The sequence below is a fragment of the Paecilomyces variotii genome, assembly GCF_004022145.1.
Source record: "Paecilomyces variotii strain CBS 101075 chromosome Unknown C8Q69scaffold_12, whole genome shotgun sequence".
Lineage (NCBI taxonomy): Eukaryota > Fungi > Ascomycota > Eurotiomycetes > Eurotiales > Thermoascaceae > Paecilomyces > Paecilomyces variotii.
This window is the reverse complement of record NW_021167151.1, coordinates 118,029-142,124: the sequence shown is the minus strand read 5'-3', so window position 1 is coordinate 142,124 and position 24,096 is coordinate 118,029. Positions and strand designations below refer to the sequence as shown.

Genomic DNA, 24,096 nt, shown 5'->3' with positions numbered 1-24,096 from the left:
GATGCAGACTTTTCGGCTCCGGGTTTAACTTAGGACAAGAAAGGGGTACCCAATCTGAGAAGTTCTTGAGTGCTTCGAATTTTTTGGCCCCATGCATGTATGAAAGATCCTAAGGAGGAATAGCCCATGGCCAATGATATCTCCTGTTCGTCGCACTCAGAATGAATTCATTTTTGTGGCCACAGGTGATACATCTGGTAATTATCATATTTTTTTTCTTTGCTTGAAAGACGGGTTTACACTGAACGGATGATGCTAACGAAGCAACGCCGTTCTACCTCAGACTTTTTCCATCCTCTTTACTGGATGATCAGCGAGGTTCTGTCCGAGATTTAGTCGGCCTGATTCCGTTTCTTCAGGTATTCAAATGACAGCTCAGAGGGTAGCTTTTGACTGGTTGTTCAGCGGTGAGAATATATCACGTTTTGACGAGCTACATATCTTGAAAAGATATGGACTGCTATGCATGTACGCTGCGGAGCTGGCGTGTGTAATATGATGCATTGTCGTTCATATCCCGAAACCGTTACAACCGCAATAGACTGGTAGCTGCAAAAGTACGGAGCATCTACCGCGCCGCATGGAGTAAAATTAGGACGGCAAACAGCGGGTCTGACGGGCTGCAGCTAACGCGCTAGTCCGCTTAGTAGGAACCGCATGTATACACTAGCTTGAGGAAGATGGTCAGACAAGGTACCGTAGATGCGAACCGCAGGATTCGCTCTCTGCATATATCAGTCCCGCGGAACCCCGTGAGATGAACATTCCCAGACCTTCTCTATATCCTCCACGATAGACACATCTTTCCCTTGATTTTCTGGCAGGGTCTTTCTAGCATAGGAGCAAGCATCCGCTTAAACAAAGATCATGGCATCGACTTACGACTTTATCGTGGTGGGCTGTGAGTGAATATATCCAGCCTTTAACTGCACGGCCAACCCATGCTGACGAGGATGTAGCTGGACCGGCTGGTAGCACCGTTGCTGCTGGCCTGGCACGTTCTGCGAAAAGTCCGAAGGTGCTTCTGCTCGAAGCTGGAGACGTCAACGATGACAAGAACCTACGTATTGATGGTCAGCGTTGGATAACTTTCATGAACAAGCATATGAACTGGGGATACTCAACCACACCTCAGGAGGGCCTTGATAACCGCTCGCTCGACTACTCCCGCGGCCTGGGCATGGGCGGCTCCAGCGCTATCAATTTCGGTGTCTACACAGTTGGTGCCCGAGACGACTATGAGGAATGGGCCAGGGTCGTGGGCGATGATGCCTTCCGATGGGGCCCTATTCAGTCTCGGTTCAAGAGCTTGGAGACATTTCACGGCGACCTTCCGGCTGGCTTAGAAAAGAAATTCAAGGCTCCAAACCCAGCAGACCACGGCACCTCTGGTCCTCTCCATGTCGGTTTCACAACGGAGACTGAGCGGGATCTCCCAGATGTTTTGGACGTCTATGAGAAGGCTGGCTTCCCCTTCAACAACGACCACAACTCCGGAAATCCAATTGGAATGTCACTCATGATCAATTCCGCTCATAAGGGCTTGCGTTCGACTGCTGCCGACATACTTGAGCCTAGGCCAGAAAACTTGACGATCATCACCCAGTCGCCAGTCCAGCGTTTGATCTTGGAAGGCAAGAGAGCCGTGGGTGTTGAGAGCAACGGCAAGAAGTGTAAGCCTGACGCGCCATTCTGACTGGTTCTTTTCAATGTGATTAACCGCTAACAACTCTATACAGACTTTGCCTCTAAGGAGGTCATTCTGTCTGCTGGGTCTCTGGACTCCCCCAAGATCCTGATGCATTCCGGTATTGGACCAGCGAAGCAGCTTGAAAAGTACAAGATTCCTGTCGTCCAACCCGTCGAGGCTGTCGGAAAGGGTCTCCGTGACCACACCTTTAGTCCCCTAGTGTACAAACGCAAGGAGGGCACTAACGACCGTCACGCTTTCTATGGCGACCAGAAGGCAATGGATAAGGCTTTGGAGCAGTGGAAGAAAGATGGAACTGGGCCATGGGCCCAGTTCGCCTGCGAGTTGGGTGTTGGTTGGTTCAAGATTCCTCGCCTCCAAGAGTCCAAGGAGTTCCAGGAGCTTCCCGAGGACGAGAAGCAGTATCTGACGAAAGAGACCATCCCACACTATGAATTCATGACGCATGTTCCCATCCACTGGCTCATGCCTGGATTTCCGAAGGACGCTTTCAGTTACTCATGCTTCCTCGTCTTTTTGTTCAACGCCCAGGCCAGAGGTGAAGTTACCCTGCAGTCATCTGATCCCGATGTGCCTCTTCTCTTTGATCCCAAGTTCCTTCAGCACCCCTTCGACCGCCGCGCAGCTATCGAAAGTATGCGCGATGCATTCCGTGTCGCGAAGCACGCGGCTTACACTAAGGACAATGTTATCGCGCTTGCTGAGCCCAAGTCCGATTCCGACGAAGACATCCTGGAGTACTGGAGACAGACCATGTCCTCCAGTTGGCACATGACCGGCACGGTTAAGATGGGCAAGCTGGATGACCAGGATGCTGTGGTGGACAGCAACTTCAAGGTCAAGGGTATTGAAGGTCTGCGCGTGGCCGACATGAGTGTTGTCCCGGTTCTGGCAAGCTGCCACGTCCAGGCCGTGGCATATGTCACCGGCGCTACAGCTGCTGAGAAGCTGATTAAGGAGTATGGTCTTGCATAATTACGTGTTGACACGATCTGCGTATCTCACGGATGCACTATGCTACCCGGCCCCGGGAGGTCGATGCTGCTATGCTAGTTTAGAACACCAATATTGAGGACTGAAACTTTCATACCATTTGGATTTCTTGATGTCCGACTTATCGTGCAACTCATATTAGTCGTAGTCATTCGTTTTCTGGCCCAAGCTGAATAGCGCTTCTTTGTCCAGCATCACAATATCGCCGATTGCAATTTCCACAAAGGCTAGGATGGAGAGCCCCAGTCTGATTTTGCCATGGTAGTAAGAGCGCGCATAATCTTTCTAACTCCTCCAAAGCGAAGTTTGTATGCGAGTATAAGCAGAAAACATCGAACCAAAGCTTTGTTGACGGGCACCTTGCACAGGGAAGTCGCGTCTTCGTATCCGGTATCTCCCAACTCGTCTTCATGCTGAGACCAGACCACAATATCAGGTTACCATTTGGATATAAAGAGCCTCTGGATATTCAGATGTAGCTCATCGTATCGTATCCTAGAGTCTAGAGAGATAGTTGAAGGAAGCGGTGAGAAGCTTGCTTGATTACTCTAGCTAGGAGCCAGGCCTATATACGTAGGGTGGCCTTGATCACGTGACTCTAGTGACAGCCAGCAGGAGCCACCGAAGTAAACACAGCTGTCTAGGTATCCAGATGGGTTATCACCTATGTCCAGGCGTTTTCTTAGTCTGGGTTGATTTTGATTTTGATGTTACAGCTGAAGCTGCTTCGACGGTATCTATGAAAAATGGCAACGTAATAGTCTTCAAACCAAACGATGGACATATGTAGATCACTTCTATCTAATAGATCATAGTATAGTATAGTAACAGTAAGAAAGAGATAGCGAGGAACTTTTTTCTCCGCCTCATAACTCCAGAAATATGCAGACTTTTTGGAGTCTCCAGAACCTGGGAAGAAAACGCCCCGCAGCCCTGACAGGTTTGCACAAAAAGTCATAAGCTCTCAAAAAGACAAAAACATACCGCACAATTCAACAACTTTACATCAACATATCGTCCAGTTTCTCTCCGAGAACATCCTCGATCTCCAGAACCCATCTTCTGACTTCCTTCTCGACAGCCTCGTCTTCGTCTTCCATCAATTCACTGATGAAAGGCAACATCTCCGGTAGGAGAGCGAGCCATTCCTCGCCAAGACGTTCAGTGAGGGATCGTTCGACCTTCAGAGCGGCAACTCGGGTATGCGGATTCTCACCCGCGGCAGCCTTTGAAGTTCCGCTAGCAGATGGCCGCAGGAATTTCATGATGGAAGCATTGAGTTCTTTATGGTTGTCGGGGGAATCCGCTGCAACCGCTAGCTCAGTGATAGCAGGGACCGCCTCGGATATCACAATAGCCGCAGTCGACGCGCTCGTAGCATGAGCCAGTTGCGAGATCAGAGGACCGGAGATCGCAGTAAGATGGGAGGGCGATTGCCAGAACTCTGTTTGGGAAGTTAGCGTGAACAGATCACAGAATCCTATAGGGAAGGAAAATAAACCCACCATCTTGATCATGCTCGAAAGCATGGCGCAGCATGCGAACTGTAGCAAGCCAGAGGTCTTTGGAATTCTTGTCCGTCGGATTAGCCTTCCCCAGAACCTCAACTGTGTTATCGATAACGTAGCTAGCGTATCCGGTAACAATTGACTAGAATGATGTTAGTATTTATGCATGCGCGTGACGCAGTGTTGACACATACCTTGAGGGTCCCAAAGAAGTGCTGGAGGAATTTGTAGAATGTTGTAAGCCGCATCGTTCTGCCTAAGGAATCCTTCTTTGGTAGACCACTCGTTGCCCATTCCGTCAACTTGACAAATAGTGGTCGGAATGTGGTATCATTAAGCTTGTAGATCATCTTGATGGCGACTTCATTGACCGTCTCCTCGACTTCCTCGAGATCCTGGATATCGTAACGTGACGCCGAGCCCGCAACTAGCTGCTCGCGACGCAAGTCCAGCGCCTTCTGGAGCAGATTCACCAGGGAATTTACATTCTTCACAGTAGCTGCCTTGGGATGCTTCTCAATGGCCGTGCTAACAACCTCAAGAGCTTCATTTGCCGCAGTAGACCCAGCGGCCACAGCAACAGACCAATTGCGTTCGACGGCGCCGAAGCTTTCTTTGACGTCGACCTTTCTTGCCAACAATCTCAAGCTTTCCCGGCGGCTTTCGTCGCTCTCTTCGTGAAGATCAGACGCCGCAGATTTGAACGAAAGACGCAGAATGTTATCGAGATGGTCACCCGAGATCATGAAAGGGACCTGGATAAAGAGTGCCGAGATCAGGGAGAAGACCGCATCGTGCAATTTAGGGTTTATGTTGCCACGCTCCAAGCTGATCTCAAGTAGACTGAACGAACGAGCCAAAGCTTCGGGCAGAGCGGGAATGATCGCCTCGCCGAGAACTTCAGCCATCGAAGCCAGACAGAGAATACCCATGACACGAATGCGGTCATCAGTCTCACCAATACACCGCTCACTAGCAACAACCTTCGCCGCATGCACGACCTTTGAGGGGTCCTTCTTACCATAGATGTCGCTGATACGATCGATGCAAGCAACCGCAGCATGCTTAAGAAGGATGTCAGGCGAGGATTCGATGATGTGAACCAAGACAGAAAGGAACTGCAACGTTCGATTTTGACAGACACTTTCGCGTTCGGGGGTCTGCCTGAGGCGAGCTTCCAAGAGGCGCAGGACTTTACGCCGGAGTTCATCGTTCGGGCGCTGTAGTAATGCCTCGATAGTGTCGAGGAAATCGACGAGAGACAATGTTCCCAGCAATGATCCGAGGACATCGCCGCATGCCAAGCTGACAGGCTTCATAGTCTGCACAGCTTCCCCTATCGTCAAAACCCGCTCAAGGATATGAGCGAACAGCGTTTGAACTTCCGCAGACAGCTTCTCGTTGCCAGAGTTAAATGTCTCGGACATCTTTGGCTGAAGAGATGAATGCTTCAATAGATGGGCCAAAGCGCGCAGTAAGTCGACAGCAACCTTCTGCGGATCGCGCCCATCTTCTCCGCCAACGCCAAGTAGCACTTGCGAGATACCAGGCTTGGGTTTGAGAGAGTCACTGACAAGATCCAGATACTTCGCGTATGTCTACTTTATGGTTAGGGCTTATCCACACAAATTAATGGGGGGAAGCATAAAAACTTACAATAAGTTGCAGTCTGGAGTCTGTGGTCGATGTCAGCCCAGCCATGAGACTCAATACATCTTTGTTCATGGCGTATCGATTAGCGAGCATTGCTAGCACGGCGAATAGGAAGTCTTGAGTTCCGAGTTTTGTAATCAACGCCTGGAAAAGACGGAGGCGACGGTGGGATGGAATATGCTCGAATGCAGCCGTGAAACTGAGAAGTAGTTCTGACGTCCCGGAAACGACATCCCGCTTCTGATTACGGAGAGACTGGATGAGGGCGGGCACGACCTGGTCGATCGTCTGGTCTATGACTGAAACAGAGTACTCGTCATCCTTCCTCAAGACACTGGATCCCATAAACGTGAAAATCGGCATCACACTATGCAGCACCAGTTCGGGTGCGACAACTGACAGACCAGCCACAAGAAGCAGTGCAGTGTTCTGCACTTGCGGGCTCTCTGTTGTGCGAACACAGTCGATGACCAAGTCAGCACGGATGACTGAAGTGTCGAACGCAGACTTCGAGACCTTGGATAAATGTTAGAATGACTAACGGGACAAAGATATAGCGTACAACATACCTTCGCCTTATTGACAATGTTCAATAGACTGCCAAGAGCTAAGCTGAGGAGATAGCTCAAGCCAGATTGGACCTGAGACTTCAACAGATGGAGAGAAGCGAGGGTCTGGAACAGGCCATCGGCTAGCTCTGGGTGATTTTCAGGCGCCGAGTTGTCAACGAGTTCTAAGATGAAAGTCATCTTGTCCATAAGCCTGTTCAATTCCGCTTCGTCCCTAACACTCATTGCAACCATGTTGTTTTGACTCGTGCGCCTTCTCTTCGATGCTGGAGCGTTCGACTCTATATCAGTGATTGACGCCGGTATTTTGTCGAGGAATCGGAGCAAAGCCGGACCGGGAAGATGCACGCTGCGGAGGACTTCACGACTGTAGCTTTCCATTGAACTGAAGGCGTCAGAAATGCCCAGGGAGATGTCAAGCAGTTTCTCTGAAGCATCAAGCTGCCTCTCTTCAGAGACGGAGGCCCAGACATCCCGAATGCGATTAAAGACAGCTGTAACGAAAGACTCTCTGAGTGATTGAGGGTTTCCAGAGACATTGGTCAGCAGGATATCGATAGCCTCCTTATCCTTGGGCGTCACAACAGCGATAACCTCTGACTCAAGCTCAGAAGCGGATATGTGCTCTTTACCACAGATTGCGTGTATCTCGTCCTGGCCCAATTTGCGCCATGCCTCAAGAAGCGGCATGAGTTCTTTGGTGCGTGTTGTTCCACCAGCCTTGTCAACACGATTAATGACTTTCAGGAGGCGAAGCTTGATAGTGAACAGGGGCGTCCGAACGATATGCGAGCACAGGAAAGTGAAGAGACTAAGCCGAAGAGACTTCTTGAGTTCAGCACTGCCCGTCGATGAAGAGCTGTCAGGCACGGATAGCCCTTTCAGAGCACTCTCCAAGACTCTGCTGATATGGCTCGGGTCCAAGGAATACTCCTCCAGACCTGGCAGCAATACACGGTCCATAACCTTGCGAACGTCGCTGCTCGAAAGCCATTTGATGTCATTCGATCGTCCCTCAGATGCATAGAAAGTGTCATGGGCCCATGGCTTTTGCTCATCGCTGTCGTTTTTCTTTCCTTTCTTGTAGATGCTTGACAGCGCAGTTAAGGCATTCGCCGTCTCACGGCGAATTCTCTCCGAATGATCGGCTAGAGCTGCGATAAAATAGGGAAGCAAGACTTGGAAGTCACATTCAGACGCCGTAGCAGAAGAGAGGAAAGACTCCACTGCCTTGAGTGCAGCAACCCGCGTACCAATTGGATATGGCCCGGATAATACTCTCACAAAGAAAGTCAGGAAAGATGGCTTCCTCGTGGCATCGGATCTACCTAGTACAGGTAGACTGGTAAACTTGTCTAGTTTCTCAGTTGAACCCACGGTCGAAGCAAACAGCTGAACAAGGCCGTCAAATAGATCCGCTGGCTGACGGCCTAGGAAAGATGATCCGGTTGGCTTCTCGGTAGCAAGGGACTCGATAGCTTTTTCGAAGGAACCCGCTTCCTCTGGCTTATCGGCATCCTGCATATCCACATCCCCATCAGGAGCAGGAGGAAGTTCATCCTGAATGAGCGTCTGCATCTGGAGTTGTAACTGCGGGATGTCGACAGATGACTTCTCAATAGCGCCCTCGAGAAGAGGTCGAAGTGATTGCGATTCTTTAACTCGCTCAATGAGGTCCGAGAAACGCGACTCTATCTCTAGCTGTATTCCTCCCGTCTTTACCGCATCACTTGCCGCCTGAAGAATCATACCCAGAGCCGTGCTGGCAGTATCACCCTTCAAGAGCTCATGCTCGAATATGCTATACACGAAATCCAGTCGCGATGCGTCTCTTTGTTTGTCGAGGCCTTCAACACATTTCGAAATTATACCAAGTAGGAGTTGAGATGTGGGATATGGTGTAGTTATTTCCGCTAGCTTGTTAACTCCGTTTTCGATGCGAAGAATAGCTTTCACAACTCTTCGCGGCAGAGTGGCATCGTTCTTTTTCTGTGCAAGGACAGACAAGCAGATTAGACCGGATCCCAGTGTGTCTTGGTTCCATGACTCGACCACGGCTTCCATCAGACCGTTGAGGGTTGTATCACTAAGAGTCGAGTTCTGTGCCAGAACGACGCAGAGCATATAGCACCCGATAATTAGTTCCGGGGCTTCTCGTATCGACAGCCCGTCATTTAACACTGGAAGAACGCGGAGTAAAATGTCTTCATGCTTCTGCCTCTCGACTTCTTTGCGACCAGATTTGGTTGCATCCAGCATACCGGCCACCGCCTCCGTTATGATCCCCGCCCAAAAGGCCAGTAGACCATGATGGCCGGCTCCTTGGCGGCTCGCCTGCAAAACATAGGTATTGATAGCATTGAAGAACGATGGATTGGTCTTTGCGCTGTGCACAAGAGGATGGCGCGGCGGGTTCAACTGGCTCCTCCTGTAAGGTGCTAAGACCTTGAAAGCCGGGCCGAGATTTTCGGGCAGTATAACCAGGAGATTCAGAAAAATGGGCGCAGTGTGATACGGAAGGAACGTGATTATGAGGCTAGAAGTATTATACTCGTGCACCCTATGTCACTGTCAGCAAAAAAAATATGAAGAAGATAGAAAGTGAGATTTTGTCGCACCGAAAACGCCTAACTAGCCAGTCAACCGCCTTGATGGCCGGACTGAGAAGAAGCTTGCTTCCGACCAGTGCCAGGAACGCTTCCAGAACCGCATCGAGCTCCTTGTTTTGAGCAGCAGTCATCTCAGTGCGTTCTTGACTCTTGCTCTGTTCGCTGAAGATGGTGCGGCCAAACTCCGCGAACCTTGCGTCCAACAGACATAGCTCCTGAAAGCCTTCGTGGCATATGTGGTAGATTGTGTCGAAATCTTGCGAACCTGCAATCTTCTTCTCGAATATCAGAGACTGCGAATGTGCAATTCTTTGCGCCTTCAAATCGAGCTGGTTTGTCGACTTTGCCGCAATTTGCGACAACTGGGCGGCGAGGGAAGAAGCCATGTTGACTTGTGGGATAGACGTAGAGGCTCAAGAACAACGACCCATCCCTGTCCCTTTCCTTCCTCCAAGGGATCAAAGATCAACAGGACGCTCTTTGTTGCCGTGAGATGTGTCGATGCTGATCGACTTTGAACTTTGAAGCGTCTTGAACTTCCAAAAAATTGCGGGACCGGAAAGGAAATTTTTCCCGAATCCGCGGAGCTCCAGTGGAGCAGCCGGACTAGAGTAAACGCGCCGCCGCGGAGCATCGCAAGCTGCCACTACGAGATTATGGTATTGTTCTTATTCCAGGAGCATGGATTCTGCGGGCTCCCAGGTTCGTTATTTTATTTTTTTTTGTTTTTTACTACATGCTGAATCGGATATAGGACTAATCTCACTTCTGTAGGACAAGAAGCCGATCCCCAAGTTTTCCAGCTTCAAACCCAAGCCCGCACCGAAACCAGAAGCGGACAAGACACGCGAACACCGTAGGAGGGAGTCGCCAGTCTCTGGGAGACGCGAGCATCATGAACCTTCCAGACACCGATCGAGACACCGGAGCCATAGGCATCGCTCGCGATCGGTAGAGCGAAGCCCTGACCGTGGAAAACCCCGCCCAACTTCCAGGAAACAGGACTATACGTCTTCCGATCATCACGACGTTCTACTTAGCGCGAACGTTTCCGTAAAGGGAGAAGATGATTCTAATCTTTTTGTGGTGGATCGCAAGGGTGATAGGTACAATATCACATATGGCACACTGCACCGTTATAGCGTCCCGCAGTACCATCGTATTGGACAAGGAAGTGTACTGGGTCTGCCACCCAGCTATAAAATTGATCGTGACGCCGCAGATGGGGCTGCATTGGTTATAACTGCAGATACGCTGCGCGGAGATTCGTCGAGATCTAAGATTAGGTCTACATTGTCCAAGTTGAATCGACAGCAACCTCGACTGCTACGGATACGCCGGCTTAAGGAAGCAGACCCGACAGAGGCCACAAGAGACTTCTTGCCGTTGAGCTCCAGTGGGAGCCGAAAGCGAAGGAAGATACTCGGTACTTCAGATTCAGAAGAAAGTGATAGATATGCGTACCGGTCCATTGAAGGCAAAGCAAAACCGGGTAAAGATCTTCCGAGTGACCTGGAGGAGGCGTCGGACTCAGACAGTGGAGAGGAAGGGAGGCGGATTGACCCAGACGAAGAAATAAAGCAACACAATATCCAATTGTCCAGGACTGTGGAAGACCATCCGGACGATGTTGACGCATGGCTTCGATTGATCAATCACCAAGATGCTCTCCTCGCCGGGGTTGGACGTGATGCTCGAACACTTAGTTACGCTGAGCAAAGAAGCTTGGCTGATATAAAATTGTCACTGTATGACAAAGCTCTGAGGCGCGTCGGTCGCAACCCGTTGAAAGACCGCCTGCTCCTGGGCTTTCTTGAAGAGGGAAGAAAGCTGTGGGATACGAAGAAGCTTTCAACACAGTGGCATTCCGTGTTGAAAGCAAATCCAGGCTATATAAGCCTTTGGGTTAAATATCTGGACTTTCGCCAAACAGAGTTCTTGGATTTTACATATGACAAATGTAAAGGGACTTTTCTCGAGTGTATGAAACTCAATTCCTCCAGTCTCGATAACCCTGAGAAGGCCAGAATCCAGACCTATTTGTTTCTCCGTATGGCTGTTTTCATGCGTCAATCCGGATTTGCAGAACATGCTGTCGGTCTCTGGCAGGCAATATTGGAGTTTGTATTCTTCAGACCGGAAGTCTTCAACGGGAGTGACGACCTCCAAGCGGCACTATCATCTTTCATGGAGTTCTGGGAATCAGAAGTCGCGCGAATCGGAGAACTGGGAGCGAAAGGTTGGAAAAGCGGTAACAGTACAGGCGTCCAGCCTCAGTCAACCATTGCAAATTCTCGAATCCATCGGAAACGCGTATTTGGTTCGTGGCTTGAGTGTGAAAAGGATCGGGAGATGAATGCTCGTTTACCAGCCCGCGTGCTTGATGAGTTCGAGGAGGACGACCCGTACAGGGTAGTTCTATTCTCGGACCTGCAGGACTTTCTGACACTCTTCTGGAACCTAGCATCTAGAGAGGTGTTGATCGACGCTTTTGTGCACTTCTGCTCCCTTCCAGCGATATCAACGACAGAAAACACAGAAGTATGCAGGCACTGGTGCGGGGATGCGTTCTTGCGGAATGAGCTTGTCGATATATCAGGCCCTACGTTGGATGAGTGGCTATGCGATTCTTCTGCTAATGATAATCCAATGATATGGCCATCATCATCTATCCCGGGCAACTATGTGCATACTTTGGATACGCTTCTCTCGGATAAAGACTCGTGGTTTGACTCTCTAAAGCTCTGGCGAGACACAGTCCTCCACGGTAAGGCCAATCTGGATCCTGACTGGGTTCGACGGACAATTCGAGGTTTAGTAGATGCAACCCCGGGACATGATCTTCTTCCTCAATACTCTCTTGCTTTAGAATACGCATTCGATTTCAAGGAAGCAAGGAAATATGCAAAGTCTCTCCTCAAACGATCGCCGTCGAATGTGCGACTTTACAACGCCTACGGGCTGATCGAGCTGCGATCTGGAAACGCTGTAACTGCCGAGAAAGTCTGGATGACGACTCTTTCGATGAGTAGAGATTTCTCGGACACAGAAAAACTCAGTTGTGCCCTGCTCTGGCGCACATGGATTTGGGAGTGTCTACATGGCGCGGAAGTAAACAAAGCAATCAGGTTGCTCTTGTCTATTCCCCAGAACGCCATCAGCGTCTCCAATTTGTCCGCATCTGAAGAACGCATGGTGATCAGTCCCGCGGAGTTCCTGAAAACACAAAGGGTATGTCGTTGTTTGTCTATTTTCTTTCTTCTTTTTTGCTATCCCACATATTAATGTGCCCGTGCAGTCTCTCTCCGAAGGCCAAGAGCAGGCCCTGGCCATGCGAAATGCCGAGGTTTTCGTGGCCTACACCGAATGCTTGGCAATTCTTAAGTATCTTTCATACGATTTGAGCATTGACGATGCCATCACAATATTCAGCACAGCTTTTGAACGCCTGGGAAAGCTGCCACCACAGGCGACTTCTTTCGTCTCATTTGCAACCGAGTTGCTACACCAGATGCGAGCAAAGCTCCTTTATTATCACACCAGATCACGCAGAGCATACAAGCCATCGCAGATTCGAGGGTTACTATTAGAAAGTATCTCCCTATTTCCACACAATACCATATTCCTCAACCTCTTCGCCTGGAACGAGTCACGGTTCCGTATCGAAGAACGGGTTAGAGACGTGATTCATGAAATCACTGCACAGGGACGAAAGGGGCAAAGCCAGTTAAATAAGCAGGCCGTTCCAGTGACATCTCACTTCTTTGCCGTCTACGCAGAGCTCCATCGACCTGTTTTCTCAGGCTCCACGATTCATTCTGTGCGAGCAGCCTTTGAAAAGGCGATCAGCGACCCGACTCTAAGGTCCGGGACCTCGAGCAGCAGTCCCATCCATGATCCTTCCTCTTCTCACTCGAATATCTCTCTTTGGAAGCTCTACATCCTCTTCGAACTTTCCAGAGGACATATTGCTCGTGCAAAGGATATTTTCTTTCGCGCTATGCGTGCCTGTCCCTGGTCAAAGCAGATACTCATGCTCGCCTTCAGCCATCTTCGCGCAGATCTCATCAAGGAGCAAAAGAAACAAGATTCAGCCCCTACGCAGAAACCCACGGAGGAAGGAATGTCTTTCGAGGAATTACGCCGCGTGTATAACGTCCTTGTGGAGAAGGAATTGCGCCTTCATGTCGACATCGAAGATGTACTGGAGGATATAGAAGATCAGATGGAACAGAAGAGGACGATGCAGGGACAGCAGGGGATGAACACCGATCCTATCAACATGCCAGAGGACCCAGATAGTGAGCAGGACATTATGTAGCGAATGTAAACTGGAGTAAATGGCATCTATGTGTGATCATGCGCCATTACTTGGCGTTACTAAACCTAACAAACACCTTCAGCAGCATCTCCCAAAAGCACGGATGGATTCAAAACACTATCGAGTAGCACTTTTTACGCGATTCAGATACCACAATCTGCACAGATCCGTCATCTACGGCCATACTATCCCCATCCCAAACAGTACTAACACATACCGTATAAAGAGAGACCTGATCACACAAAAATACAAAATACACACACGACGACGGGTCACCGCATAGGTACCATACCGAACTCGACAACCACACCACTTCCTCAACACGGATCCCGGAACAAAGACAATAGCCCCCCCCCCCCCCCCCCCCCCCCCCCCCCAAGACGGCACGTTCCAAAACAAATCTGCCCAAAGAAGCATGGAGATGTGGCGTTTTCAGGAGTTCTCTTATTTACTCGGATTGGACTGAAGCAAGCCATACGGAATAACTTACACGGATAGTTAGAGGTAGGGAGTATCGAGTTTCAGAGTAGACTAGACTAGCTCCTAGTTTGGAAATTAATCGATGTCGTATCCGTTTCGGGATGGTGGACCGTTTGGGTATGAGCTAGGTAATCATCGCTTTTAATTATCTAGGCTAGAGGTTTTTTGTATGCGGCTAACTAGGTACGGAGGAATAATACATAGATTGGGTCGATCCCGGGATATTCATCCGGTATGTGGTGTTGAACTTGACTATGACTACTTCTACTGTAAAACAGCTGCCTTGGAAATCGTGGCTGAATTAATGGAAGCTGCTGTTTCAACGATTAGTGCAAATATGATCCCAACGTTGGTTGTATATATAGAGTCCACTTAGACACTGCATACTTAGCGTCTCTTGATCTGTTGGACTAACATCTAAAGATATCCTCTTGCTGATAGAGGGAAACGCTGTCGAACTCCAGGGCTCCTGATGATGCTATCTGCAGTGAAGTAGAGTGGGTACTTATGCTCGTATAGAATCATTTCACTTTCAGGACCGTTATACGTGTTCATCCGATATAAAATGTATACCTGGTTTCAATAGAGTATCTTCATTAGTTAAAATATTCTCGGTGTTTCCAGTCCACGGAAGTTTCCTTCGCAATGAAGACTTTCACGTTAGCTAGTTGCTAGGGGGTTTCTTTGTGATTGTTAATGAGGTCTGATATGGTCGTTTAAGGATACTGAAGAGTAACTATGGTCCAAATATCGAGAAATAATGAAAGATGAGGATTTTATTTCATGAGTTAAAAAGATATGGAGTACATACTACGCAAGGGATCAGCATTCGAAAACAGGGGCTAGAAGATACATGGGAAATAATTGAATGATGGTTCATTCGTAATAGATGGATAAAGCATCCAGGTGTCGCTGTCATAAGCATATAGATCAAATAAAATAGGTACATAAGTAGCTGGACAGAGCTATGTGAGCTCACCACAGAATCAACGATGGACAATCAACATCTCCACTGCACGATATACATATCAGTGAGGATGTACTCCCCACAAGTCGCGCAAGTACTGAAGTTTGGCGCAGGGAGGAACCCAAAAAGCAACTGTCCTGCAACTGAGTAAGAGATGATAGGCGAGTTCAGAAGTGCTCTTTCCAGAACTTGAACTTGACCTCTCTCGTCGAAGCCTCCTTGGCAGCAGACTTGATCTGTCTGGCAGCAACATTGGGACCGCAGAAATACACTCCCACCTTTGTCGTTATGTTACCCTCCAGGCCGGACATGTATGTTTGATCGACGAGACCATCGCGCATCGCTCCAAACAGACGCTTGAAGTCAGGACGACCAAAACTAGTTCGACTCCTCAGTTCTGTTAGAGGGTCGATATCCTGACCGACTGAGTTCAGATAAATGTTGGCGGCCGTATCCTGATCCAACCGCTGGGTAAGGTATGTGTGAATGCGAAGGAATTCGCCACCCTGTTTCGTAGCTGCCTGTTGTGATTGCGCTTCGAGGGAGGATAGCAAAGCTTGGAACCACTCAAACGAGGTAGTGTCTTTGCAGATCCAGATGAATTCCACGCGACGCAGACGCTTTGGCGGGTTGGGGCTGTTTCGCAAATGCCAAATGTTCTTGAGAATCGATGCCCATGGCGTGACACCGATACCGGTTCCAATCAAGACGGCAATTTCGTTATCAAAGACATCCTCAGCTGGTGCTCCGTAGGGCCCATCGATACGGAGACTGGGCATCTTCTGTCCATTCTGCATAGCAATCTCGTACATACCCATGGGATCCAGACCGTCTAATTCCTTGGCTTGAGCGGGACCGCAACCCAGGGCATCACCAAGCGCACGAGTGAAGTCTCCAACTTGACGGATGTGGACACTGACATACGGGTCGAATGGACAAGACGTAATCGTAAAAGGGTGCCACTGCATAGTAGACACCTCCGGAACCTGGAGGAAAAGCCACTGGCCAGCCTTGTACTTGAAACTGGGCTTCCTGAACTGAATCTCCATGGCATCTATACTATTGTTAGACAATGAATATTAAACATGTCTTCTACAAACGTACCGTACGGATGTTTGATGACCTTAGTTATCACAGTCTCTCGTCTGGCCCTCACTTCGCGATACAAGCGTTCGATCAGGTAGAAGCCGCCTGCGAAGAGCTCCCATCTCCAACCCTCATAACCCAGGCAGTGGTCCCAGAAGGCTGCGCCGGCGAATGGAGAAAATGGCTGCGCGGTATCACGGACGAAACAACCCGTCGCGTGGGTATAGAGACCAAGCATAAACGGGATAAATAAGTGATGAGTGTACCAGAATGTCTCGAAAGATTGCTGCCTAATCTTTGCATGGGCTGTCGTGTACATGAGAAGCATGCAAAGCATCATAATATGGCCAGTCACCCCACCAGCCTCGGCATAATGGATTTGGACAGCTAGGTTTGGACGGACTTGGGTCTTCTCCACGTTGAAGAAGCTATGGATTGTCAGCAAGAATCTCTCTTAATCTTTCTGTCGTGGAGGTCTCACTTGACATAGTGGCCGCAAGCATGAACAATTGTCCAGAAGAGCAGCGAGTAGGCTACTTGTCGATGAAACCAGATAGACTCATCCAACGGTAGCCACTTTATCTTCGGTCGCACAATTCTCAACAGCGTCCGGCACATAGGGAGAAGGATCAGGGTCCCATCAACCGATAAGGCCAGTCCGGCGCCACGAGATATCCATACTGAAAAGTTTAATAGATTAAGAAGGGTCAACTTCTTACTTGTCTCCTGTAGATACCTGCAAAATTGTCAGTGAAGAAACAGAGTATCAACTTAGAGCAGATACTTACCATCCTACAGCAAATAAGGCCAGATGAAGACCATGGAAGAGAAAGTAGAAAAGAAGTTTGGATGGCGCAAGATAACCAGTGAAGAAGCTCCCCATGTTGAATACCGATGAAGTGTACAGACGAGAAAAGGTATCGTATTAGAAAAAGAAGAGAAGAAAGAAGGGTTTCAAATATCCGATCGTCGACCAGCGATGAACGAGAACTAGAAGAGAAACGAAAGTCGCGCTCTGGTACAGAGGCTTCTGGTGGAACAGTGACTCTGAGAGATTCCCCAGATGCTGATGAGTCGACGACTCTCCAAGAGAACGACAGACGGCGAGTGCCACGGAATCGAAGGGTCTGAGGGCTGTCCGGCAAACCTGACGACCACCCAAGAAAATTTTATGGCGCGGAGGTATCGTTGACTATTAAACAGGCGCACCTGAGGCCTGTCCCAGGTAGGACAGCCCCCGTTTTGGGCTGTCGGGATGGCTTCAGTTCTAGTGCGATACCGTGTTTGGCGTTCACTATCGATCTACCCACTTGATCTGATCCAGTCCCACGAGGCTGTCTTGCTTCCCCTGACCGTCCGTGTCTTCGACAGTTAGAAATGGCTTAACTGGGATTCGATCACCGGATGTCTTCCTCGAGTTGCGACAAAAAAGGAATGAAGTGCGGAAACTTGTGGATTTCTCCGACAAAGGAGGTAAGAAGCTTAGACACTCGATGCCTGTTTTGATATTATAGGACCCTGAACAGTGCGACACCGGTGCGTTCAAGCTGATGTCAAGATCGTCGACCTTTGAGGCCGTTCGAGTTCGAGGAATAATGCGGCTCGTAGTATGATGTGCTTGTCGAAATGTCCGTTGCGGAGAGTGCTCTCTGACACTGGTTGTTTGAGCGCGGGCGTGAGAGACCGATTGCCGCTGCCAGCACGTGTAGATAGTCGCGGGGGTTGAGAATCACGTCGGATGGCGTCTGAAGAACAGTAAGTAGTATGCAGGGACAGGAAAGTGAAGAGGACATTGTATTCATTTAGATGTTCTGCAGCAGTGCAGCAAGGTCCAGGGCCGACTGCTGGAGTGCTTTGTCCGACCCTCTGACTGGTAGAATAGGGATACAGCGAGCCGAGCCGTTAGTGCTGGGGTTCGAGGGGGTTGATCGAGTCAACTCTAGTCTGGATTATTATCTAGGTATTATTATTACATCGTTCACGAGAGAATACACAGTGAGCCTTGACAGCGTCTCTACAAGAAGTCATCGCGGTTCGGTCCAGAGTCCCGATCTACAAGTAATGATTGCCGGGGCAGAATATTATTATCGGATGCGCGTCTGTAATGATCTGCCTGATCGTGAGCTACTACTTAGCTGACGATACCAAATCTGTCCGATCGCGACACATATGAGCAAATATTTAATTAACATTATGATTCTAGACTGTCCCCATCTATGACGAGGCGATATTCATCAAAGCATCCTGGCGTCCGTGCCGTCGGTGATGAGCGCAAGTCCTAGAACTCAACTTCTTCAGATAACAATGTGGTGGATCGATCAGGGCATGCTTTTGGCAGCGCTCAAAGGTCACTGGTATCTAGGTAAAAATGGTATTGCTGGCAGTGCCGTTGGTATTGGACAAACGGTGGTCTATCATCTGCAGTCTACGAAGCCTTGTTAAGTGGGAATTGCTGCCGACAACCTCAATTGACGGCGGGATTGGCCAAAGGCTTAGCCACGCTGCTAAGTACTTAAAGCCCAAGACCCCCAGAACCTATCATGAGAATTCTGCAGCCGCGCATCTACAGTAGTAATCACATCGGAACACCGCGCTGCAGCCATCCGATTTTCATAGTTGCCAATCGGATTTCCATTGCAGTTCCTGCTCTGGTCATGCGGGCAATGTTAGCAGTCAAGTATATATTAACTATCATTGCCCATTTCTCCCACTCCATCAATGTGTGATGAGAAGTTAGCTTGGCAGGTATAAACGCACTCTAGCCGGAACCAAGAACCTCAGTACTTGCAATTGAGTGAGACTCTCTCTGATTGTAGAGTTATTATCACCCGCAGTGGCGTGCTTAGCACGGGTTCTGCGGACAGTGGTTTGCTCCAGACTGAGTCGCGAGCACAATTACCGCAATCCAGCATGTTTTCTTTATCTGGATTGTAGTAAACAGTAAAAAGGCGCTAGACGGGATATTTTACCGACAAGATGGAAAATAGCTGATCTGGGTCAACTTGCTATTATTTCCCTGACCGTCTCGTCTTCCCTCACCGTCGCTTCATCGGTTTGTCGTGATTCATGCGCTGCCAGAAGGTGGTCATCGCTTCGGTTCTGGGACGCTTGAGTCGAGGTTCCAGCCACGGCGCGATCCCGCTCATCTCCTGCAGCAAATGCGGCACCATCACGCCCAGTCGAACACTAATCGCCCCGAGTCCCTGTAGGAGATGGAACTCTCCATCGTCACTCGTTGCAACTCTGGCGCTAATTATAAGCCTGTGGATTATACCGTTATGCATGCCCGATAGGTTGCGGGGCTTGTCCAGTCGTGAGTTTCTATCCGTACTCGCCAAAGGCTCACTCATTTCCATGCTTGGAATAAACCTATTGACTGGTCAGCGATTGTGCCTTTTAAAAAATCACAGAGAAAGAACCCATGCTGAATGGACGATGAGATCTAGTCTCTAGATTCTTGGTAGAAGGCGCAGGGCTGGTTGTCTGCAGAACTTCCACCCTGGTCTCCAAGCTTTATGCGATCATGTCTCTCCTCCTAAGCTTGCTTGACCTGGCAGCGACTTCCCCGATTCTGGCATCTGTAACAGCTTCAGTGTGTTTCCCAAAGCAACAATTCTCAAAACAGCATAAGCTACTCGATCGGTCCAAATCAGCCGCGTTTTACCTCAACAGACTCCCGAACCCCTTTGCTGTCAGACGATAACGCTCGTGCCGTTTGCGATCCATATCCGCGGCGCCTCAGATCCCCACTGCCAGTGCCAGTGCCTCGACTGCGGACATGTTCTCATACCTGTATTTAATATACGCGTGATCCCCAGACCCTGAACAAGAGGTGGTCTTAGAGAGTGTGCTGTGCATCTCCGAGGTGAATAGTAAAGACGACGGTGAAGTGCCGTTGAACGACATCTGAACCAGGCCTTGACGGTCTACGACTATTTCGCAACCTCGCACACACCTCTTCCGCCGGACGGAAGATATTTCGATTCAACTTCAACCTTTTTAATCCTTCCTCGATTTCAGTAGACCGCTAAAACCACACGTTCTTTCCCACAAAACAACCGTCAACATGGGCAGACTCATCAAAAACCATCTGGCGCGACTGATCATCATGTCAGCAGCCTTCTGTAAGTCCTCGCCAGTATGACATGTCGCCTGAATCCTTACTGATTGATTATCTTTCATTCTACAGACCAGTTTGCCGGATCTATTGAAGGCTTCTTCTGGCCAAAGGTCTTCTGGGACTTCTTGTCACACAACCTCGACGGCGCAGTGAAACCCGCACCAGTCTTGCAGATACTCAACTTGATAATGAGTCTAGTGGCTTTCATGTGGGAATGGCCACTCAAGCCTCTGGCTGGAACGCTGCCACACCGCAGTATCGAACTGCGCCTGGTGGTTTATCCCCTCAGTGCACTTATCTGCGCACTTCTGTACCAAACAGGAGACGCGGCAGTCTATTACCTGATCGGCATGGGAGTTTACTTCTGGGCCTTCAGTGAAGGAGAGGTCAGTACGGTCGCTTGATGGCGTCTTTCTTCGCAACTAACGATCGTCTAGGTTGTTTGCCCTGAACCATGGACTCTGCCGAAGAAGGTCCGCCCTGGAAAAGTGTAGGCGGGGGATGGGGAGCTCCATTAGTGCTTTTACATCCAAGACACGTTCCTACGAACACTCAGGTTTAGTTGTTCGTTCCTCGGGAGGTCTGTATGCTACAACTCTCCTAATCCGCAATCAGGGCAGGCTTCCGCTACCATTTCTTTAATTGGCTCATGACTGGCATGTATCTCCTAATAACCCGTATCAGCGATATACCAGCAGAAATATTCGACTATCAGTTGTGTATGATCTGTTTCTAATGACGATAATGACTTTGATTACGGCTTGTATCAGGGAGAATGGGCTGCATGCGACATGCATGCCTTCTTCATAAATTTTACATGGATAGCTTGTAAGCCATAATACTCTCTGCAGAACCAGTTGTAGCTAGGCATCCTATTACTGTAGGCCTAGTGCTCTCGACTTGTCTAGTTCCGTAACACCAAGTCACCAGAACAGAGGCCCTTGTATTCATGTAAGAGCCAGCCCCAACCGGGAGCAGCCAAGAGCCGAGGATTTGGTGAACGATATTTCGAGGCTGCCACGGGTAATGTGCTTAGCATCACAGCCGTGAAGCCCCATTTTGTGGTATTTGACACTCTTATATAGTAAACGACTAAATAATTGAAGCTCTTCGTACTTATTTCCACCAATAAGCATGCTCCTTATCCGGGTTGTTCTCCGCGCCGGACACGTGGGGAACTGCTTATCTCGGCTAAGGTAGGAGACACTTTAGCGGTACCTCCTGGTGACCTAAAAAACACGCCAAAGTAAGGCGGAATTGGAGGTCACTTCTAAGTACCTCTGATATGCGGAGACCGGTGTTCGGCCTCTTATCTCGTACCCCAGCGACAATGGCGCAAGACCAGCAATGAAACCCTCGAAAGACAACTAATCTCGTCGCTTTCTGCGGACTTCTGAGGACAGCACATCGTGGCAGTTGGTCTCCCTGCATAGTTGTGTCACGTCTTATACGCGAGAGCCGTTCACGCTTCCAGAATAGGTATTATCTGCGTACCTATTATTACCTTCCTCCCTGATTGGTATGATGGTGCGCGTATTGCCCTCTCCTCCAGATACAACCGGATCCATTGGCTCACCTCCACCTGGTCCTACATCCCCTTCACGGCCTACTTCAGTTAAAGCCCCTCATCGGAAACGGACGACAAATCGACGGACATTAAGCTGTCTGCCATGTCGACAACATAAGTTGCGATGCGATCGCCATGTTCCGTGCCACACGTGCAGTAGATATCGACGAGAAGACCAATGCAGACAGCATCCGGCTCCATCTGCTGTCCTGAAAGATAGAGTACCTGGGCTTAGGAGATCCCGAGCTCTGGTTGCTGCAGAACCGTCTGCGAGCCAGAGTCCCAAGGATATCGATCAAGACCCACAAGCAAGGCCGCTTCAGGGACTTATTGCAGATCGCGCTGCAGATAATACTGTGAACTCGAATCTGGCTCACACACGATGTAGAGAACAGACACAGAAGCAAGGCTCTACCGGAAGAGTGCAGATGTCTAGATTCGCGGAACATTGGAGGCAATTCATGCAGTCTTCATCATCTGGATCTCAGAACATCTATTCTCTCGAGTCTTCTGGATATGTTCCGGCCGTTTTATTTCACCCTCAGTTGCTCAGCGGGTGTATGCTCTCTTCGTTTAACCAGGTACCCAGAGACCCGATCGACACGAAGTTATTCTGGAAAACGCATCTTGCGGCTGCCCTACCGTCTCAGAACCAATGCGATCTCCTCATGTGTTATTATATGGAAAACTCCAACTGGCTCTACCAGGCCATCCATGTGCCATCTTTTCGACATCAGTATTCACAGTTCTGGACCACCAATGTCGATGACATCGACCTTATTTGGCTTTCTCTTCTTTTTACAATCATTTCGATCAGTGCCCTTCACATCCCCTTTGAACTCGTCGAGGCGATAGGATTTGAACCGTCGAAAATTCGAAGCCTAGCCCATACATGGCACTCAGCTTCACGGCAGGCTCTACACGCTGGAGAGTTTGAGTCGAAGCCAAATCTGATGCAGCTTCAAACGTTCATAGCGACTCAGCTGTACTGGTTATCGACAAAGAACATTGAAGCTATGAACTCGTGCGTATCATCTATGCTTTCAGTTTACCTGCAGAATATTGACCGGAACTATACAGCGCACTGGGACAGGCGGTAAGAAACGCACAGGCTCTGGGATTAGACAAGGGTACTCCTGGTGTCAATTGTCTGGATACGGAATTGCGGCGACGGGCATGGTGGGACTTGTGGTGCTGTGACACGTAGGTTATCATTGATCCGGAAAGGCTGCATGGATCTCCCTGATTCTCGCTAACAGATCAACCAGATTTCAATCATTATGCCTAGATAGGACCCCTCTCATCCATACTGCTGCCTCAAAAGTTCCACTGCCACTCAATTGCAATGACCACGATATCACCGAGACAGCGGTGAAGCCGAGACCCATGGAAGAGCCGACAGACATGAGTGCTACCATCTGTCGTGCAGAAGCATTTAAAATCCTCAGGAAGATCTATGTCAGTGATGGAGATTATGTCTCGAGTTACGACTATATTAGAGCTATCGATGGTGAAATGCAACAACTCGTCGACTGCTTCCCTTTATACTTTCGGACCAACAGCGAAGCCAGCACCAGACACCTATCTAGTCTTGACCACATCGCCTGGCAGCACTGCGTACTTCATATTTCCATCTGCATGCAGCGTATCCGCATGAATCGACAGTTCCTGCACGCCAGAATTGGCGAATCATGGGGCATCTGCGCCAGAGCTGCGCAGCGGATGTTAGATGTGTACCGAAGCATGCGAGAGCCGGACGTCGAGCGTTTCCGACGCTCACAGAAATATCTAGCACAGGGTTATCAAATCTACACAGCAGCTATCACACTAGCTGCTTTCCTCCTCGTGGAACGATCCTTTCCGGATTTCTCACCAGACCTCATGCGAAAGGATATCGAAATGGTCATCTCCGACCTTGAGCTGAAGGACATCGGATCTATCGTCGCGGATGGGCTCCGCGTTCTGCGCAAGATGCTTGATATGATTGATCAGCGCGAGTCGCGCGATCCTCAGGCACGAGAGTCTCTTGTCCGTGAGATCGCCATCGTCTTCGGCGGTGAACAGCCGACTCGGAAGTATCTAAAGCGATGTGATATTGGATACGTCCTAAACGCGTCTCAGAGAACAGATGAAGATATTTCTGCTCAGGCTAGATCTGGAACTCTGCAGGAACATGATGACCTGCAGACAACAAGAGGGGACGTCGTTGGATTGGAATCAAATCTGAGTGAGAGCCAGTATCAGAATCAATCTGTTTCCCAGGAATTCGACCTTGCACTCGACATGTTGGACAGTGGTCAATTTGATTTTCTGCTCGCTGACATGATAATTCCGTCCTGATGCGATACCATTTCCAAATATATAGGTATGATCGATATATAGTGATCTATGTCGTGGACTCAAAAATGACTAATTGCCTATAGTCATGTACATTATTCATGGGAATCACTGGTATATATTTTATCATGAAAAGGGTATCAAACTTTGAGAGACTAGGCTCCGTCCTGTTCTG

General features: G+C 49.2%; 7 protein-coding genes across 7 annotated transcripts; 4 read left to right on the top strand and 3 right to left on the bottom strand.

Moving 5' to 3' along the window:
• The first annotated feature begins 469 nt into the window (after positions 1-469).
• Positions 470-2,769, top strand: C8Q69DRAFT_83232 (choline dehydrogenase). The gene is made up of 3 exons (XM_028634088.1): positions 470-901; positions 960-1,673; positions 1,740-2,769. Exons 1-3 carry the CDS (start codon positions 868-870, stop codon positions 2,684-2,686), a joined length of 1,695 nt encoding a protein of 564 aa, XP_028482238.1. The 5' UTR covers positions 470-867; the 3' UTR covers positions 2,687-2,769.
• Positions 2,770-3,466: 697 nt separating this feature from the next.
• Positions 3,467-9,570, bottom strand: C8Q69DRAFT_477668 (U3 small nucleolar RNA-associated protein 10). The gene is made up of 6 exons (XM_028631339.1): positions 9,053-9,570; positions 6,435-8,994; positions 5,869-6,381; positions 4,407-5,810; positions 4,210-4,354; positions 3,467-4,148 (listed from the first exon to the last, which is right to left on the bottom strand). Exons 1-6 carry the CDS (start codon positions 9,427-9,429, stop codon positions 3,706-3,708), a joined length of 5,442 nt encoding a protein of 1,813 aa, XP_028482237.1. The 5' UTR covers positions 9,430-9,570; the 3' UTR covers positions 3,467-3,705.
• A 121-nt stretch (positions 9,571-9,691) lies between these two features.
• Positions 9,692-13,429, top strand: C8Q69DRAFT_477665 (NRDE-2, necessary for RNA interference-domain-containing protein). Its single transcript, XM_028631338.1, has 3 exons — positions 9,692-9,745; positions 9,818-12,274; positions 12,342-13,429. Exons 1-3 carry the CDS (start codon positions 9,725-9,727, stop codon positions 13,362-13,364), a joined length of 3,501 nt encoding a protein of 1,166 aa, XP_028482236.1. The 5' UTR covers positions 9,692-9,724; the 3' UTR covers positions 13,365-13,429.
• A 1,549-nt stretch (positions 13,430-14,978) lies between these two features.
• C8Q69DRAFT_488259 (putative NADPH oxidase) lies at positions 14,979-16,780 on the bottom strand (the record flags this gene model as incomplete). The annotated part of the gene is made up of 4 exons (XM_028632040.1): positions 14,979-15,865; positions 15,916-16,325; positions 16,379-16,633; positions 16,686-16,780. The coding sequence occupies 4 exons, from the start codon at positions 16,778-16,780 to the stop codon at positions 14,979-14,981; spliced, it is 1,647 nt and encodes a 548-aa protein (XP_028482235.1).
• Positions 16,781-17,875: 1,095 nt separating this feature from the next.
• On the bottom strand, positions 17,876-19,623 carry C8Q69DRAFT_514247 (hypothetical protein; the record flags this gene model as incomplete). Its single annotated transcript, XM_028633337.1, has 4 exons — positions 17,876-18,432; positions 18,655-18,751; positions 18,937-19,266; positions 19,562-19,623. 4 exons carry the CDS (start codon positions 19,621-19,623, stop codon positions 18,256-18,258), a joined length of 666 nt encoding a protein of 221 aa, XP_028482234.1. The 3' UTR covers positions 17,876-18,255.
• Positions 19,624-19,657: 34 nt separating this feature from the next.
• On the top strand, positions 19,658-20,647 carry C8Q69DRAFT_83138 (hypothetical protein). The gene is made up of 3 exons (XM_028634087.1): positions 19,658-20,021; positions 20,087-20,403; positions 20,455-20,647. The coding sequence occupies exons 1-3, from the start codon at positions 19,964-19,966 to the stop codon at positions 20,509-20,511; spliced, it is 432 nt and encodes a 143-aa protein (XP_028482233.1). The 5' UTR covers positions 19,658-19,963; the 3' UTR covers positions 20,512-20,647.
• A 725-nt stretch (positions 20,648-21,372) lies between these two features.
• On the top strand, positions 21,373-24,021 carry C8Q69DRAFT_83117 (hypothetical protein). The gene is made up of 3 exons (XM_028634085.1): positions 21,373-22,608; positions 22,665-22,787; positions 22,853-24,021. The coding sequence occupies exons 1-3, from the start codon at positions 21,539-21,541 to the stop codon at positions 23,922-23,924; spliced, it is 2,265 nt and encodes a 754-aa protein (XP_028482232.1). The 5' UTR covers positions 21,373-21,538; the 3' UTR covers positions 23,925-24,021.
• Positions 24,022-24,096: the final 75 nt, after the last annotated feature.